The 20,264-nt window shown below is 45.3% G+C and overlaps 1 protein-coding gene across 10 annotated transcripts in view; it reads right to left on the reverse strand.

The window, feature by feature from the left end:
• Positions 1 to 20,264, reverse strand: part of MRTFA (myocardin related transcription factor A) — a 177,123-nt gene that overhangs the window by 22,597 nt on the left and 134,262 nt on the right. For all 10 annotated transcript variants that reach the window (XM_074326442.1, XM_074326441.1, XM_074326440.1 and 7 more), the window contains one exon: positions 16,387 to 16,452. In XM_074326442.1, coding sequence (XP_074182543.1) covers positions 16,387 to 16,452 — 66 coding nt within the window. The remainder of the gene's footprint in view (positions 1 to 16,386; positions 16,453 to 20,264) is intronic.

A 20,264-nucleotide genomic window follows, 5' to 3' on the forward strand; every position in this document is an offset into this window, starting at 1 on the left:
GTGAGAGGAGGAGGGAGCAATGGTCCCTCTCCCTTCAGGTTTCTGTCAAGACTCCTGTGAGGTGCTTCTTGGGTTCCTTTGGGGAGAGACTGTAGAGGGGACAGCCAGTGCTCGCAGGACCCTGGGGTGTGGGGTCGAGAGGGCACCCCTATGCATGTCCAGTCAGCTTTGTTAAAGGCCATGATTGTGGGGGTAAGAGGAGATGTAGGGGTGATAAAGGTAAGCGCTGGGCTTTCCTGACATAGGAGCCAAAGGCAGCCACCTGAAGCTTCCATGCTGAGGGAAGGACACACAAGGAAGCCCAGCAAAGCACACCAGGTTTTAAAGTTCAGGCTTCTGCTAGTTGGGGGAAAATCCCAAAGACTCCAAGTTACACCCATAAATGCGTCTGACCAGGAGGGCGGCTTCAGCTCGGACGTCCATCGCCTCCTCCTTTGCTGCCTTAACGGCTCTGCCAGAGGAGCCAGGATATTACTCACTCAGAAACCTCATGTTTCCAGAAACTCTTAGAAGACAGTCTCTGAAAGAGAGGCCCCCAAAGACCAGTGCAAACCCCAGTGCTGTGCATGTTGTTTATGACAATATACATTTTTGATGTCGGAGCGAGTTCTTGGTCCTTTACTCCCACCTTCCGGGAGCTGGTTCTGCTGGAAACGGGCTGCTCTGCGTGAACAGGGAAGTTTGCAGCCGGTCCTGACCGGAGAGAAACAAGCTTCCCACAGAAGTCAAATGAACAGAAGTGGCTAAGAGGTGTGGCGTCGCTAATCACAGTTTCAGTTCTAAATGTGGGTCCCACCCCTGGGGCTGGCGAAAACCACCAATTAATATTCTGTTCCATCTCTCCAGCACCCATTTTCTTCTCCCCTCACACATTGGCTGCATTACGTAAATGAGGTCATTGTGAACTAAAAAGAGAAATATTGTTTCAATTTTCTTTTAAAAAATATACAGTCGTCCCTCAGTATCCGCAGGGGACTGGTTCCAGGACTCCCCACGGATACCGAACTCCGGGGGTGCTCAGGCCCTTACATAAAACGGCACGCAACCCTCCCATCTACTTTAAATCACCTCTAGATTAGTTCCAATACCTAATACAATGTAAACGCCATATACACAGTGGTTATACTGTATTGTTTAGGGAATATAAGAAAAAGTCTGTACACGCTCAGTACAGACGCAACCACCTTAGGCCTAACCACACAGTACACATCAGCAACCATGTAAAATTTTTCCCCTGAACATTTTCGGTCTGAGGTTAGTTGAGTTCACAGAGGCAGAGCCTGCAGATATGGAAGGTCCACTGCACTGTCACCCACTTCCAAGGCGTGGTCAGAGCTGTGCTCAGTCTGTCCACATGCTGTGTGCCTTACAAGCAGGAGCACTGTGACTTGATTTCCTCTGGCCCAGACGATTACGTACGGGGACCCTTAAAAACCAACCTATCACATTAATTTAGAACATGAAACAGCCCTTCTCCATCACCAGTCCCAGGTATACTTACACACGGAGGCAAGTGAAAGTCTCAGATCCCCAAAGCAGTTCTGGAAATGGGTCTCAGCAAGGAATGATAGCAATTAACCATCAAGACTCATTTTCTCATCATTATCATTAAGAAATATTTATTAGGTGCCTGGGTCTGAATGTCACTTTAGGAGGTGCTAACGTAATACAAAAAATGGTTCTCATCCTCAGTAAGATCCTACGCCAGAAGCTCACCACTAATTCTGTGTTCAGAGGAACTCAGACGCTAGGAACGCACGCTGAAGAATTACACACACATTAAGGGGGTGCCGTGGTCCAAGGCAGTCAAGGGAGTCAAAGGGGGGCCGTGGTCCAAGGAGCCCTTCTTTGAGACAAGCCTCTGGTTTTCTTTTTCCGCTGTAGAAGCAAGGGCATTGCATGCACAGTCCATCAGCGGTGCCGTGCGTTTGTATGGGAATAAACATATTTACCCAGGCGGGCAGCCAGAAATATATCCATCTATCCATCCATCCAATACTCTTAAGTAACTACAGTAAGTCTTTACTTAACATTGTCAATAGGTTCTGCAACTTTAAATGAAACAACATATCACAAAACCAAGTGTGCCACAGGCTAATTGATGTAAACAAGAGCTAAGTTCCTCTGGCACCTCATCAACATTATAATGAAAAGACGTTGAACGAAAGGACATTATTGGAGGAGCCACTGTACGATACTAGTTACTGAAAACAAGGGCACAGAATGACGTCCCACCTCAAAGGCAGCTCATGGGCTGCTTAGGGGAAAAGACAAATAACTACAATACAAGATGGAAGTATAATTTTTGAGGTAATTTAACGTGCTACATAGGACAGAAGAAGCAAAGTTCAGCCTGAGGAAAGTGTGTGAACTGTCCAGATAGATTATACAGGGAAAACCCAAATGAACAGAATGGAAACACCACAGGTGGACAGGGGCGTCAGGAAAACATCTAAGGCTGAGGAAGAGCAAGAGCAGGAAGGTATGAAAGAGCACGCATTCAAGGGGTTACAAGTAGTCTGACACGGCTGGACCAAGGCATTCTTGTGAGGACGATGGGGCTGGAAGAGCTTTAATGCGCTTCTGCAGGGACTTCTGCATCTGGGGAGACGGAGAGACATACTGTTCTCTATTCCTCCCGCCAGGTACAACTAAAAGCTGTGCACATTATACATAAAACAAACACAAGTAGGTTCTGAAAGTGGAGCGAAGACAGGCTGGCTAGGGAGCATGGGACCTGAAGAACGACACAGTGGTAAGTTCCCTGGGTTTCCTTTTGTCTCATACATCTGAGACCTGGAGCTAAAGAAGTCAACAATCTGAAAATGCCAACAGAGACGGACAAAAAAAAAGCCCCAGCAAAATCTACTCTCACTAACCAAAGGACCAGGAAAAGGGCAGCCTACCAAGTGAGAAACCTTTTAGACAGTAATTGTTTTATTCCTGCCAGACATTACAGAAAAGAAAAAAAAGAGAGAAAAAGTGGCCCTACCCCGACTCCTACCAGGAAAGGCCAAGTGGGGAGTCTGGTTTTCTACCCTTGCAAGGCTGTAATGCTGCACCCCAGTACCCCTGCCGGGGTGGTGTCAAAAAAGGCCAAGTAGGAAGCTGGGGCTTTCATTCTCAATAGCCAGTAACAACTCCCCCCACCCCAAGGAACAAATGGAGACCAAGGGGGAAGCCTAGACTTATACCCCCCACACAGCAGTAATGAGGCTCCCCTTCTCCTCCCTGCTGAAGTGATTCAGGGGAGGGCTGGTGAAGAGGCAGGACTTCCACCATGGTCAGTGATAGGAGGTCACCCTCACCCACAAAAAAAATCTAATGCCATGTCATCTAAGCCCTGGAAGGAGAGGTTGAAAAAGTACTTAAAAGAAATAAATGGCTGAAAACTTCCCAAATGTGGCAAGAGAAGTCTGTAGATTCTGGAATATGTAGATTCAAGAAGCTGAGCAAAGCCCAAACAAGATAATCCCAAAGAAATTCATGCCAGGATTACATCATGATTAAACACCATGATTAAACTTTTGAAAACTAAAGACACAGAAAAAATCTGAAAGCAGCCAGAGGAAATAAAAAGTTTGAATGACAGCAGATTTCTCAGCAGACACCATGGAGACTAGAAGGAAGTGGCATATTTTTCAAGGGCTATTAAGAATTGTCTCTTGAGATCCATGTACAGCCACCAGGGGAGTGACATAATCAGAACTGCATGCAGGGGGTTGGGGAGTTATTTTTAACGTGATGTATTATGTTAAAAAAATAAAAGGAGAAGAGCACCCGGGGAACTGGCAATTGTTCACTTCACCGCCATGCCTACGCTCTCGTGCTCTCCTTCCTGCACCCCCTTTGTAAGTCTGAATTTTTCAAACCCTCCAAAACGCCAAAAGAACAAATAATGAACGGCCCTATAAGTCTAACCTAGATTCACTGGTTATCTATCTTTTAACCGTATTTATCACTCTCATTTGCACACCGGCACACACACATTTTATTGTTTTGTTTTGTTTATGGAATCACTTGAAAGTAAATTGCAGGTAATAATTACAACTTTTCATCCCTAAATTCTTCAGTGTGCATTTCCTAAGAATAAGGACATTCTCTTACATAATTAAAATACCTTTATCACAGGTAAGAAAATTAAGATTAATTCAATAACATAATGTAATCTACAGCCCATATCTAAATTCCTCAACTGCCCACAAAATGTCTTTCATAGCTGTTTGGATTTCCCCCCTCAATCTAAGATTTCATCCAGAGTCACCACATTTGGTTGTCGGCTCCTGAATCACAGTCTAGAACAGTATTCCTACCTTTTCCGTTTCTCATGACACTGAATTAAGCATGAAAGCCAGGTGTCTCGCAGAAAGAATGCCCTGTATTTTCAATGTTTCCTCATGATTGGACTTAGGTTAAACCTTTTTGGCAAGAAGACTACACAGGTGACGTGGACTTCTTAGTACCAGGAGGCACATAGTACGGTATCCAAGCACTGACGGTGCTAAAAGTTTGAAAGGTGACACCAAGGCATTTCACCCTTCGTAATTAATATGTAATCTGTGGGGTAACATTTTGAGGCCATGTGAAAAGCCTGTCCCCTACCCACTACTTACCTAATGGTTTTAGCATCTACTGATGATCTCTGCCTGAAATCAATTATTACACTGGGAACTGCAAAATAATTAGAACTGCATTTTTACAAGATCACTCTAGTAGTGAACAAGAGGCCATTTAGAAGAACAAAATGGGGTGGCTGGATGAATGGTTGTGCTTTTAACATTCTCAGACCAGAGGACAGGAGTAAGCGTGGGACAGCAAGGCAGACTGTTCAGTTTGGGGCATGCTGAATATGAGCTGATTGTGAGACATCCTAAGAGATATACAAGTGTGGGGGGGTGTACACACAGGTGTATGTATACATGTATACAGGGATGTGTGTGTGTGTGTGTGTGTGTGTGTGTGTGTGTGTGTGTGTGTGAGACATAGTCTAGGGATAATGTGATACAATACGTACAGATAATACTTCCCAGGATGAATCTTAAGGGAATCCCAGAATTTAAGCGTAGGTGATGAAGACAGCCCAGCGAGGCTGATACTGGGAGTGACTAAGCTTCCAGAAAAAGGATGTAGATAGAAAGAGAGATGTTAAGAAAGGGCGATCAGACAAAGGAAGGCTTACAGTTTCCAACGGATCACTCCTACTCAGGGCATGGCCAGTGGTCCCAGAGCTATGCCAGGGGCTGGTGGAGGCAGAAACTAACTGCAACAGGTTGAGGAGGAAGAGGTGAGGAAGTGGAGTCCACAGGTGAGGAAGTGGGGTTTTATGTCCCCAAGGAGGTTAAGATGTGCTAGCAGTTACTTACACATTCTCCCAACAAGTATTTACTGAGAGAGGCCCCATGTGTCAGACCCTGTTTGTTTCGGTGCTGGGGTATCCACGTTCTCATGGAGGTGACAATCTAGTGAGGAATGACACATCAAACAAAAGCAGGGCATGGCGACAGAGAGTAATGGGGCAGGAGCATTCCATACGGAGAGGTCAGGAAAGACTTTGTGATGTGACATCTGAGCAGAGACCTGGGGGAAGGGAGTGAACCCGGTAGCCATTGAGGGAAGAGCCTGCCAGGCAAGGAGAACAGCAAGTGCAAAGGCCCTGAGTGGGAAACTGCCTGAGTGACAGAGGGACATGAAGGACAGTGACAGAGCACAGTGAACAGGGGAAGAGTGGGAGCAGACAGTGACTGGGGCAGCCGCACGGGGCTTTGCAGGACTTTGGACTTGGCTCTCAAGCGGTACTAGAGGAAATGAAACGGGAAGGAGAAATGAAGTAGGATGTGCCTGGCAACCTCGCCACTGACAGCGAGGCTTCTGAGGGAAACACAGATAGAGACTTGCTGTGAATGATGCCCTCCTTTCCCCCAATGTTTGCAGTGTTGGGAATGAGTTTCCCTGAGCTATAGCTTTCCACATTATATAGTGGAGAACTGACTTACCTGAAATCACAGCCCAATCACCTGCAGAATAAAGACTAGACTCTGGTTCTTCTGATTTCAAAATTCAGGTCTTTTTATTTCTATACAGAGGGTGCCAAAAAAAGGTATACGCGTTTTAAGAAAGGAAAAAACTATTAAAATTACGCTGATGGTAACCACTTGGAGCACCTCCTGTAATTGTAGAAGTCAAACGTGGCTTGTATTCATCTTTTGTTATCAGTATATAATGAGCATTACAATTTTAATAGTTTTTTCCTTTCTTAAACTGTGTATGTATCCTCTGTATATTTCAGCATAAGAGAGGCAGGAGGAGCAGGTGGGGGTGGGAGAAAAGATACTTCCCTGATCAAGTATCTTTTCTCCCCCCAAAATGTAATCGTTAACAAACAAACAAACAAACAAACAAACCCAACTGAATTTAATCTGATCTTCTGCATTCTGCTCTCTTCTCCTGGCTATTCCTCTGGGAAGAAATGCTGCCTTGGCCTTTTCTCTAAGGCTGGCAGTGGGACAGAAGGGAGAGCTGCAGCAAACACCCCGGGGGCCACTCTCTCCCATTCCTTTTCCCTCCAGCCCTCTCCTGAAGGGGCCAAATAGCAGAAGGAAGTGCTGAATAATGAATCTGCTTCCAAAGTGACCTGAGTCTTTTGCCACATCCCTTGGCGCTGGCACAGAACTCGGTCACACAGCTCCAGGCAGTTCATTAACTCTGCCAAACTGCCCCTGACAGTCGTTCTGTGGCCACGAGAGAGGCGGCCAAGGCAGGCTTTTCCCAGCACTGGAGACAGAGGTTCCTACGGTGTCTGTACCTAATCATTGTATATGACGCAGCCTCCACTGTCTTAGAAATTTGTCACCACCTCTTGAGTTCTGTGGGCAGGGCCATCCCTACTTCAGAACTCCTGGGGAGAGGAGAATATCAGTATCCCACGCCATCACTACAAATGAAAAGGGGAAAGATGCCAGCAGCCCTTGTCCAGTGTTTCTCCAAGTGCAGTTCAAGAACCATTTGCATTAGAATGTCTCTGGAGTGCAGATTCCTGGGCTTCAAGAATTTTGATCTGTAGTGAGCTCTTCAGGGATTCTGGTGCCACTAAAATTCAAAAACCACCGTTTCCAAAAGTCAGAGGGAGGGTGACACTGCGGATGGGAAAGTAAGGACTTTCATTTGCTCCTTCTCCACCACCAGGGGCTAAGTGACTAAAAAATCCACCTAGTAAGGATTTGATCACTTTCTCAACAGCTTAATTCAACAGTTCAGCTCTGCGGCCCATGCCCACAAACGCAAACAGTTTGATCTCCTGAGCTCCTTTCTGGTCAGTGCTTCGAGCTGCAAAGCATGTATTTCTAAGGGCCACAGATCAGGGCTTTGGGCCATTTTCCGCACACCCTGGCCATTCCGCAGGGTTGGGTCCCTACCCTGCTGTGAGAATCTGGGGCGTGGCGGTCACACTCAGTGGGAGGAAGGCAGCGCAGAGACAGAGCCCTTGGTCTTAGCACAGAGCTCACTGGTGTCAGCACAGGAAATGGGGAGGGTCACTTGCGCGCGGAGCTGGGAAAGGCAGAGGCTGGCCGAGGCACGGGTGTGTATGAGTTCCACTAGCATCAGGTAGGTGATTTTTCTCAGGATTCTGTATCCACGCAGAGCAGAGGCTTTTGCCCTGGGACTCACTGTACCAGGTCTAGAGTGTCTGTGAACCCCTGGGAACTAGGCTGAATCCTGGGCGCTTGCTTGGGTACAACTGTCTAGTGAGAGGATGTATAAGATTTTCTAAGGAGCAACAAGCGCACAAAAGAAATCAAAAACCTGATTTAACTAAGGGTTATTATGACAGATGTGGAAACGAGCCCTTGGCCTTCAAGCCTCACAACCAGCAGACAAGAGCAGCAACTTGGAAGCAATTTTACTGGAGGGCTTAAAAACGACAAGGTTACTCTCACCTTCACCACCAAATCTCACCTACCTCACCAACTATGGGCCCTGATCTGACACTGTTTTCAGTATTTTCAAAGTTGAGATTTTGGTGAAAGTATAGCAGGCTATCATCATAAAATTCCTATGTCAATAAGAACCACTAGGCTGTGACCTTCAGGAATTAGCATGAGGCTTGGAGCCAGAAACCTGGAAGGAATCTGCCTCTGTCTTTTAGTGGTGGTATGACCTTGGGCAAGTCACACATCTCATCACAAAATGGCAATTATACAAACTACTCTGAAGACTGTTAGCTTTAAGTAAAGGGAAAGTGCTCTGCTAGAGGACGCTCTGTTAAGCTTGAGTTTTAACCTTTTTTCTGAGCCATCCTCCTTCTGACGGACACAGCATGTGTGTGTGGAGTCAAAAGCTGAGAACTCACTGGGCCTGACTTTCATTTTTTGTCTTACTGTTTTTAGCTGACACACCAAAACGCCTACACAGATATCCTGCAACAAAGACCATTAAGCAAAGAGTTGTATCAATATTTCCAAAGACTGGCCATGACAATGAAAACCAGAAGAAATAAGTTCATGTGAATCAAAGAAAGCTTGGGTGGCGGGCTACAAGGAAGAGACCACACATTCTGGGGCAAGCGAGGATCCAAACGGAAAGTCAGAAAACGTGCTTCACACACATCCTGTTTTGGTGCTCAGGCTGCCACCACCCTGTTTTTGCCCCAGGGCTGTCACCCCCACCCAAACTGGCAGGAAAGCGAACTATCAAGAATGAATATACGAAGCGGAGACTCGAGGATGCTAAATCTTTATCTTCCTAGAAGTAGGAGCCGCTTCAGTGTCGCACCCTTGACCCACCGACAGCGAAAGAGACTCAAAACTGGGAGAGAAGGTCAGTACACAATCTTGTACAGCATGCATATCAACAGGTACAGTGAATTCCAAAAGGTTAAAATATCAGGGGTCAAATATTTGGCCTTCCAAGCTTCTCTCTGACATATATGCCGGCCATGTTTATACCTGGCTTTCACGCCATTGCCCAGTCAGTTAAGATTCCAGTATACACTCCTCAGTGAAGCACGCGCGCGTACACACACGTACACACACACACCATTGCTTCTTTCTGAAGCCCCATAATCAATATACCTAAGTCATCTGTTTAGATACAAGCTCCAAAATCAGCTTTGCCCTTCTGCAGATAACATCCCACTAGGCTGAAGAATCTGAAATCCCTACGATGGTCAGCTGTCTATCGGGGCTCCCGAGTGCATGATTCTTTGGAATGTATACTGCTTAGTGAAATTAGTGGGTAGCTTCAACAAGTGATTTTATAAACTCCTTAGCTTCATTTCATTATCTTGAAAAGAAGTTGGCCTTGGTATCGCAAACATTTCAAAAACTAATTATTAAATGAAACTGAATACCTACTGTACCTTTTTGATATTGTACCAAGAACTCATACCGAGAAGACCACTTCTGATGGCCTGTTCAACAGAGCTCCCTACTGGATTCAACAATGAATATGCTCAGACTGTGAATGTCTCTCTCCTCACTCTGGAGCCCTTGTAGGATATGTTAGCAACTGGCCAAGGAGGAGGCGCTATGCTGGTCGCTGACCACTGGGGTAGGGACACACCCTCCAACAGCAGGAAGAGAGATGAGGATGCTGACATCTGTCAAAACTGCAATGTAAATCACCTGGGGCTGACGTGCCCAGCCATTCTTCTCCTGAGAGAAAAGAGAAGATTCCTGAGGCCACAAGCCTAACACTATTCTCTCTCAGCTTCAAATCTAGGGATCGGATTCACCCCAATCCTAGAACACACATTTTACAAATGCCATTTAATCTGGGGATTCAACTAAAGTTAAACAGTCACATTTCTGTACTGAGGATACATCCTCTCAATTAGGTGGGGTTCTCGGCTTCTTAATAAAAAGCTATGTTGTATACCTGAAACCAATAGAGTGCTATATGTCAATTATATCTCAATTAAAACAGAGACAAAAAAGGAACCTAGCTCTTCCGTCCAAAGATATCTACGCACATAAAAGAGCCAAACGGATCAGTGTGTGAGAGTGAGCTTCTGAGCGAAGCATGAGCCTCAGGGCACGGACTGCAGGGGGGCAGCAGTGGGCAGGCTGCAGGGCTGGGGTGGGGGGGGTGCCTTTTTTGAGCTCCTCCTGGAAAGGGGTCCTGGTCAGATCTTGGCCAAACTTCTTGGGTTCACAGGACAGCGGTTCAGAGACTACCACACAGAGCTTCTAGCAACTTCCAAGTGGACTGGAGCAAATGGGCTATGACCGGGCCCAGGTAAGGATCTGCCTTCACCCTAGCCCCCACCCAAACTTACAATTTTTTCCCCCCCAAACTTATAATTTACAAAGTATCCGTTGAGACATGTGTCTCCGACATTTTAACACTTAAAAGCAAAGCAAAAGTATTTCCATGAAGCCTACAATTTTGTCATCTTAAATCTTTGTAAGGTTTTTTTTGTTTGTTTTTTTTAAAGGCAGTTCTGCCTCAAAGCAGACCATCTCACCTGCTCTAGAGTCACCCCTGTATCCTCACAGGTGCACATCTCTGTCTCTTGGCAAGTTGCCGAGAAACAAAAAAACACTATTTCTAATCCAGCCATTTTTTAACTGTTCTGTTTGTTTTAAGAGAGGTTAAACAGAAAACATCCACACCACGGAGAGGGCAAGCGAATAAAATGACCGTCCTATCACTACAAGACCAAAGGGGAACAATCTTAAGAGAAACCATGTTGGTTGGTGGTTCTTTGACTCTTAACAATTTTCAGTAATTGTTTTTGGATCCACAGGTAGGGAGGAAAGTAGAATTAAGGAGGATTTTATTTATTGAAAAATAGCTCCTGTTCCCAAACACTGGTTATGACAGAAATGAATATGTATACATACTAAAAGCTGCTTTCAGATTCACAAGATGGCAGATCCAAGCTAATGCTAACGACAATAACAATGCTTATATTTCAAAAGCATAAACAACATGTCATCTCATTATGTCTAAACTAACTGTGGGGTAGGTAAGATGTGTTATTACCCATATTATAAAGGCTGAAGTTGAGTTCAGAAAAGTTAATTGAATTGCCCAAAGTTGCCTTGCTCCTAAGTGATAGAGTGAGGTCTAAAACCCCACTGTCTAATAAACTAGCCACCAACCACATGTGACCATTTAAATTAATTAAAATTAAACTAGATTAAAAATTCAGCTCCTCACTCAAGCTGGTCTCATTTCAGGCCCTGGAGAGCATGCGCCCAGAGTTACAGAACATTACTCTTTACTGCTGATAGTAGCGGTCTACAGGCTATTCGTCTGAACTCGTGGTAACTTGGGGAAAAGACCCCATGGCACCCCAGTCCTTAATAAAGATGGGCTGGTAGTGACAAAGTTAAATCACAGCCTCTTTCTAATGATAAGAAACTGACACTTCAGGAGGTTGGTTTACCTTTTTAGAGATTACAAAAACATCAAGATTTTAAAAGATCTTTACCAACGCAGATTTGATCCATATGTACTCAGGAAAGAGAATCTTGAAACTCAGTTTGTACATTTGGTGAAGAGTAATATAAGTAATAATTCCCCCAAGTTACAAATAACAAAACTATTATTAGGAAGAATTTTAGCTTCAGAGGAAAAGGGATCATAGTAATAAATCCTGACAGCCATTAAATAACCTCTTTCGAGTTTAGAATAAATTTCTTCTTGGTGTGTAGAGGCTGCTATAGTCAGATGAACAGATGTGCCGCTAACATGGGGCCCCATAAATGACAGCTTAGATTAACTATAGTGCTACAGCTGGGCCACCGTCTGTGCAGACCACCTAGCTAACACTGACAGCTGAAGCAAAGGGATCAAACTGTAGAACTGAAGGGTGAGGGAGTCAAGACGTGGCAAAGCTTATTAAAAATACAGAGCTGTGTAAACTCATGACATGAAGCGACTCCAGTTTCAACATGAGATACATAGGGCCCGCTTAGACCTATGAACAAGTCAAAACTAGCTGGCCAGCGGTCGCTTTTTCACTTAGCAACCTATCTGAGCACCTTTCAGGGGCCAGTACTTTGGACAGGCCTGTGGATGGACACTACCTGGCTGCCCTCGCCCTTTGGATTCTGCCAACCATTCAGAGGTGTTACCATTGACACTGGCTGGGTGCATAGAAACACTATTTAAAATGAAAAAACAAGCTCATTCTAGAAACAGAGCAAGGTCCTTAGAGTATCTGTAAGACAAAAATAATGATTTCTTCACGTGCTTGCCAAGGTCTAAGGTTTTTCTACTATGTGCACTTGGGGAAAAATAAACTGCAGGTTAACTGTAGCATTAAAACATGCTACTCTGTGCTTTTCTCAAGGATTCACAACCGAATAACAAAAGGTGGAGGAAGAAGAGACAAACAAGGTTCTTCTCTCATATCCAGAAAGATTACAGGAGATTTTTCTCATTTGTCTGGGTCAGGAGAACTTCCAGGTTTTCCTTTAAAAGGTTATTTCAATGCAGCAACTTTCACTGCCAGACATTTTTCTTAATTTTCACCTTAACCTCATAACCTTGTGCACCTTTAAATGTCAAAGAGAAAGGCTGTGGCGGAAGATTTATTTGAGAACAAAGTGCATCACACGTGACCCATCTCTTCTATGGGGCGTCATTCTGGATACAGCAGCATTCCTGGTCTTCATCTTTGGACTTAAACACCAACTTCCTGTCTGCACCATCTCTCCTCTCCCTCGAGACATGCAGAGCTTCGGCCATCGTTAAAGAAAGCTTAGGGCCTGGAATATGTAATCCTTTGCTCTCTGGCACTCTGTATTTGGTAGGGTTTAAGTGGTGTTAAATGAGACATATGTTTACATGATGAGAATGAAGGATTCTGGGACATGATCCTGTTTAAAAATACATCAGAAATCAACTTCTGTACCCCATGGTTTAGATGCCATGAACAGAGCTTTTCAAGCAGCAGAGAGACGTGTGTAGGGATTGGGACAGTCTTTAATCCCCTGAACTTTATGGAAAGGCCTCCCCTCAACTCTGAATGATATGCTAACACATGAACAACCCTGAAGGCAAGAGAGCCACTGAAGACACTGCACCCTGTGACGTCAGAATGCAAGCCAGTCCGCGTGGGAACTGTGTGAACATTCTGGGAAATGACATGGGTGGGGCTTTCTTCCCACAGAGAGAAGACAGACTGGGACGAGAAGGATTTGATAAACGATATAAACACATACATGATGAGGCAGAATAAAGCCATGACAACACTGCTCCTCTTCCCCAGTTCGAGGGCCCCACCTGCTTCCTAAATTGTACAACAAACTTAAACATAAAGGCACTTTTCTGAAACTCCTCAGGAATGGGAAGTGGACACTTCAAATCATGTATTACTTTTTCAGGTCTCCAAATCTCCAATCGTCAACAACTTGGGGGTCATTTACGATTTGCCCCCACCACTGCTCATATTTTCCTTGAAAGACGTGGAGTGGAGGGTGAGAAATGGGGTTGGTGGAAGATGACAGGTGGTGGGGATGTCGGGGAGGTGAGTACTGGAGATTACTATAGGAGCTGGGGGGAGTGGCCACAGGATGTGGTGAGGAAGTAGGCTTGTCTACAGTGCGGGGGGCTGCCAGAAAATGGGCCTCCTCTTTGGGAACTCAGGACCCGATGTGTGTACCGCCAGGTATGTAGGTGAGCAGAGCATTTCCCAGGCCTCGACATTCTCTCTCATGTGCTAAGAGTTCGCCACCTACTTCCTTCACTAGAAAAGCAGGAAGCCCAATCTGTGTCCATAGGTGAAGGCAGCTCTTGCTAGGAGGGAAGGTGCAGTATTCTCATAGGAGCAGGTCGTCTCTGTCCCTATAGGAAGGGCAATTATTCTCTGTTCACAGATACAGAGAACACCCCAAAGTACACAATTAGATATTCAGAACATTTTAGAACCTAGGCTCCTGACACAACAGGAATGTTGTTTCAAATTCCATGCCCAGAAAACCCACAAGTTTGCAGCACTGTTCTGGAGTTCAGAGCTGGAGTGTTCTGTAAAGTGTTCTCCCCCCGCACCCCATCTCATCACATTACCCATCCACTGTACAGGCCATCTGCTCTGCTCTTTAAGGGCTGGGGTACCTTTTCTATCTGTCACACACACCCCCCACACCACACATACTTTACAATTGGTTGTCTTCATTCATTCCTTCAGTGCCAGGCACTGGAGACAGAAATATACATAAGACAGTTTCTCCAGGAACTTACAGTCTAGTTGGAGAGACAAACATATAAGCAAATAACTGCAATAACTGAAGCATCATCTGTCTCAACAACATGGAATACTAAGCAAGGAGGCTGTACTCATAAATCCTATTAAACAGTGATCGCCAGTGACCCCTGCGATCAAATGAAGACAGGAAGAAGAGTGCAGGGCACTTCTGCATGGCTTTGAGACCCCGAACATATTACAGACCCCCAGAAGCAGCGTTATGCTCTCAGAACTAACACTGTAATTAGCGTCGGCTCCCCACGGGTCAGCATTGATTTGCTCTTCATTTTGTATTTGGGTAAATTTTAGCTACCCAGATAAAATGTTAAATGTCTTGAGGACAGTTACCATGCCTTGTGTTTCTTTAATCTCTACAGCATCTAGGACTGCCCTGGGTACAAGGTAGATGCTAAACACATGACATCCTTAGTGAGAGGGACAAGTAGATGAGACTCTCGGTAACTTGTTCCCCTACCAAAGTTTGCAGATTGGCAGAGCTGGAGGGTTCTGTAAAGCACACTGCCCTCTCTACCTCATCACATTACCGATCCGTTGTACAAGCCATCTGCTCTGACACTTTAGGGTTGGGGGTGGGGAATCCTTCACTGGAGAGCCAGAAAAGACGACAGCACAATGTAGGTAAATGGCTTGGTAGTTAATTGCAGTAAACAAAAAGATGAATTTGAGACTTAAGTCCCCTGGCTGATGCTCAGGATAAAAACAGAGCTCAGGCGCAGTATACTTGCTATACGGTTCTAGCTCTTAGACATGGACCTGCCATTACAATGACATAAAGCAAATCCCATCCTGACTTGCTTAAAAGCTTCCAATGGCTTCCCATGGCACCTAAAATAAGGGCCTCGTTCTGGCCCCGCCTGCCTCAGCAATCTTAACCTGCCCCTGCTCTCCTCTCACGTACCAGGCCCCGGCCACACTGGCTGCCTTGAGGTTTTCAAACACGGCAGGCTCTTCCTGCACTGGGCCCTCACACTCGCTTTTCCTTCTCCCCGGGCCCTTTTCCTACTTCTGAATGGCTGACTCTGCCTCATCCTTCAGATCTCAGCTCAAATATTTCCTGTGCAGGGAGGCCTTTCTTGGTCATCGTATCCAAACTGACCCCATGTCACTCCTATGACTTATTAGCATACCAACCAGTTAGTTTACTTCATAGCACTTACCATACTCTGAAATTATCTTGTCTATTTATTTGTCCCCTTGTTTATTATCAGTATTCTCCTTCTAAATATAAAACTAAAACAGGAGCTGGATGTATCTTGCTGTATCAGTGGGCACATACTACGTACTCAAATATTTTGAATGAATGAGAATTAGGAAAATACAGTGACAGTCGGTCAGCAGGCACTGAGTTAAGGTGAAAAACATCAGTTTTCCCACTATGAAGTTAGGAGTTGTTGTACAATTTCTTTTTTTTACTTCATTAGGGTGTATCCAAGTAGTGATAACATACAAAGACAAGAGAAAGAAGAGGGAGAGCCTAAGCTCTCTGCTGTTGACTTAAAAACAAAGTCAAAAAGAGCAAAATCTTGCTGGCTCGTTTCCACTCAGTTTGGAATGCTGTTGGTATTAGAAACACATTTTCTTACTCTGCTAACAGATTCCAAGGTCGGTTTCATTTCTCTCTAAGTGAGGCAGTGCTGCACCCGCTATGGCCAGCTCTGTGACATCCCATCTTAGCCTGCATTCAAGCACACTCACACCCAGGCCAGCCTGGGGATATCTGAGGATCTCACTCTAAATAAAACTGCAGCTGATTCAAAATACCAGGTGGAAAAGGGTTTTCTCGTCCCAAGAAGTTGAACACTAAGGCAAATCATAAGCATGAAGTGGGTTCTTCCTCACAACACCCCAGCTCAAGATCTGCTCCTCCTACAAAGGGAAGTGTAACAGGGCGTAGAAGCCCTTTTAAAGGTACAATTCCACAGCTAAGGATGATTCAAAGGCACTGTTAAACCTACTGCTGTTTGTCTCACTGAACTTGATCAATGAGGGCAGTTATCTTCACTATTAGTGACTGAGAGTCCCTGAACTTGGAAAAGCACGAAGAAGAAGAGTGAAGGATGAAACCTGTCGCCCTGTTTTCTGTTGGATGCCTTCCAGCGCACAATGGGTACCCACACAGCCATGCCCTAAGAGCAACTCTAGCGAATGCTGGAGGAGCGAGAGGTACTTACGCGGCATGATCCCTTGGCTCACCAGTTCTTCCCGCGTCCGGCGCTGCTGGAGCTTCAACTGCAGCACTGCAGGGCAGCAAAGAGAGAGGGGAGGTGAGGGCTCAGTCGGGCATTCCACCACAAAAGACACATTTTCAAACACAAAGAAAGTCTCAAAACAGAAGGGTGTAGTGTGACAGGATCCCTGTGAATTGTAACTGTAATTGCAGAAGTGGCCTGATACAGCAGGGTTTCCGTATTCTGCTGTGGGCGGCGAGAGGAAGTTGCGAAGGGTCTTGCAGGGCGATAACAATCCACAAAGTACCAAACTCTTGCCTCTTGCTCAAAACCTCCTACAACACTGTCCTCCTTCTAAAGCTCAAAAAACACAAATGCTTAACTCGAAGAAAATATAATGAGGACTACCACCCAGCAGAAAAAGCTTCCTAGGTGTTCTACATTTTCTTCCTGGTAGCAAATATTTACCACCATAAGTATAGTGAATGATACAGCTATTCACATAGATCAGGAAGTATCGGTTATTTGTAAAATCTTTTTACCTGTATCTAAAAATCTTATCTATTTTTCATTTCTCTGGACCAGAAAATATTGTACCCCTAGTGTTAACTCTTTTCTTCCTCTTCTTCACTTAGAGCCTTTTTGTGTTGAGGTGAAACAACCAAACTAGATGATTCAAAGCACATCCGGGCAAGGGGACGGGGACAGGTCTTTCACCTATTTCCACTCTGGCAACACCACTTAATGAAACAATTTCATAGGGAGTTTTTTTGTTTTTTTTTAAAGATTTTATTGGGGAAGGGGAACAGGACTTTATTGGGAAACTGTGTACTTCCAGGACTTTTTCCAAGTCAAGTTGTTGTCTTTTCAATCTTAGTTGTGAAGGGTGCAGCTCAGCTCCAGGTCCAGTTGCCCGTTGCTAGTTGCAGGGGGCGCAGCCCACCATCCCTTGCGGGAGCTGAATCGACAACCTTGTGGTTGAGAGGACACGCTCCAACCAACTGAGCCATCCGGGAGCTCAGCGGCACCTCAGCTCAAGGTGCTGTGTCCAATCTTAGTTGCGGGGGGCACAGGCCACCATCCCTTGTGGGAGTCGGGGAGTCAAACTGGCAACCTTGTGGTTGAGAGCCCGCGCTCCAACCAACTGAGCCATCTGGCCACCTGGGAGCTCAGCAGCAGCTCACTGACTTCATTCTAGTTGCGGAGGGTGTAACTCGCTGGCCCATGTGGGAATCGAACTGGCAGCCTTCGGCATTAGGAGCATGGAGCTCCAACCACCTGAGCCACTGGGCCGGCCCTCATAGGGATTTTTTTAAAGTTAAAAGTCAACGCTCTCTATTTCAAATGCCAATGCCACCTACCAGGTATTACCACTGTATACCATGGCCTGCATTCAGAGGCTATGTGAGAAAATGTTCAGAAAAAGAGGGTTAGGAGGCTCCCATGGCCAAAGAAAGTCCCTTTATATGCTAAGTCTTCAATGATAAGGTCCCTGCAAGTCACACCTGAGGGGAATTGCATCTATTAGGAATCATATTACCTTACTATCTGCCTTTTCCATCCACAGAGCAGTTTTTAAGAAGGCCTCCAAGAATGGCAGACCCACAACTAAGCTCCTATCTCTCAAATTCAGCAGGTCCAAAGTGGAACCTGTCTTTCTCCTAAAAACCTAATCCACTTCCCATCCTTTTCCTCTTTAATGGTACCACATCCTCTCCTCAGTACTAATAGGAACATTTTTGAGCTAACTTCCTCTCCTCCGCCTCCTCACTCTCCTATTTTATCAAGTTTACTGCACACGTTTCCCCACGTTGCAGTGACAGCTCACTGACTTGCATCCTTCCTGGAGCTGTGTCCCATTCTAAGTCACCCCAATTAAGGCTGTCCAATTGACTCTTCCTTGAGTACCATGTACCTTCCCAACTCCTTATTCACTTCACCTGGAAATGCCTCTTCGCCTGACCTTTCTGATTCTCTCCCCAGCATTCAGAATTACTCTAGGCCTCCTGTGAGCTACCTTTTATCTGATATAAAAAGTACAGTAATAGTTTGCCCTGTGTAATACTTAACCCCGAATGTATCTTCTCTTGCCTACCATTTCACAAACTCCTGGAGGGCAAGGACTATATCTTATTAATGTATGCCTCCCCATAGCACTAAATACACAGTAGGTACTTAATAATTGTTTCTTGAATTGAACTGGATCTCAAAATGAGGATACATACAGTCTAAGAAATCTAATCACGAGATTATGACTATGATCATATTTTTCTTTCTCTTTTTACAAATTAGCACTGTTGAAAACAAAGCTTTGGGCTGACCCAGTGGCTCAGGAGGTTGGAGTGCTGTACTCCTAACGCCGAAGGCTGCCAGTTCGATTCCCACATGGGCCAGTGAGTTGCGCCCTCTACAGCTGGGATTGTGACCTGCAACTCTCCCCGGAGCGGGGCTGCTGTGAGCAGCCGGAAGTTGGTGTGAGCTGCTGCGGGCTGCTGTGTGCTGCCATGAGCGGCCGGTGGCCAGTGTGAGTGTCCAGCAGCCAGCGTGAGCTGCCGTGGGCTGCTATGTACTGCCGTGGGCTACGGTATGCTGCCATGAGTGGCCAGTGGCCAGCGTGAGCAGCCGGCAGCCGGCGAGAGCTGCTGTGAGCTGCCGTGAGCAGCCGACCGACACCTGGCAACCAACTGCCCCAGCCGGGGGCAGCGCAAGGCTCGTAACACCAGCATGGGCCAGGGAGCTGTGTCCTACACAACTAGACTGAGAAACAACGGCTTGAACCAGAGTGGGTGGCGTGAGAAGGAAGAAAGGGGGAGAAAAATAAGACAACAAAGCTTTGCATAATAAAAGAGATACAAACAGCAATAACCACACTACTAGCTAACATTTATAGAACATACGCTCTGTGCCAGACACCATTCTGCGTACTTTCATGTTTTAACTCATTTACTTTTCATAATCCCCCTATGGAGACAGACAGGTGTTATTCCTATTTTACAGGTAAGGAAAGTGAGGTCCAGAGAAATTAAGTAATTTACCTAAGGTTATCCCACTAATAAGAGGTGTAACAGGATTTGAACCCAAGCATTCTGATTCCAGACCCTGGGCTCCTCACTTCCCTGCTTCTCTGGAGCCTGTGCTGCTAAGATAACAGACATGGAATGTGACGACCTAGGTTCTTTCTCTGAGGAGAGAAACAAAAGGACTGAGGAAAAGAGATGGTTCAGGCCAGGGTCAAAGGATCAGGCCTGGGTGATCAACTTCAGTAAAATAAATCTAAATTAATCTAGAAACTTGATTCCAGAATAAATTATAACCATAGATCAGCAACAATAATTATAATAAAATACAAATAATAACAGAAGTCAACTAGTGTTGCTGTGTCAGCCCTATGTTAAGTGACTGATATGCTTTTAAACTTATGTAACCCCCACCCCCACCCCCAAAAAAGGCCTGTGAGGATACAGTTATTACTATCTCCACTTTACAAATGAGGAAACTTAGGATTTTTAAATTTTTGAAATTTTGCCTTAGGTCACATTGCTCACAAATTCACACCCAGGTATCTGTGACTCTAAAAGTTGGGCACTTCCAACTATCGCATGTGTCTCCTTGGAGGAAAGAGAAGGGCCGGGCAGGATAAAAGGACAAATATCTGTCAACTTCTATAATGTTTCTAAGGCCCAATGTAAGGTAAGCTATTAGAAAGTGACTGAATAAATTAATTTGATTTCAGAGAATAGGAAATCTAATGTAATTCAACAAGTCTGAACACTTCAAAGAAACAGGAACTAATGAAAACTATGATAGCCAATTAGCAGCCCTCCTAAGAAACCACATATAGATAGGGCCGTAGGAATGTATTAATTAAGCAAGCTTCTTGA

This window comes from Rhinolophus sinicus, linkage group LG02, assembly GCF_036562045.2.
Source record: "Rhinolophus sinicus isolate RSC01 linkage group LG02, ASM3656204v1, whole genome shotgun sequence".
Classification (NCBI taxonomy): Eukaryota; Metazoa; Chordata; class Mammalia; order Chiroptera; family Rhinolophidae; genus Rhinolophus; species Rhinolophus sinicus.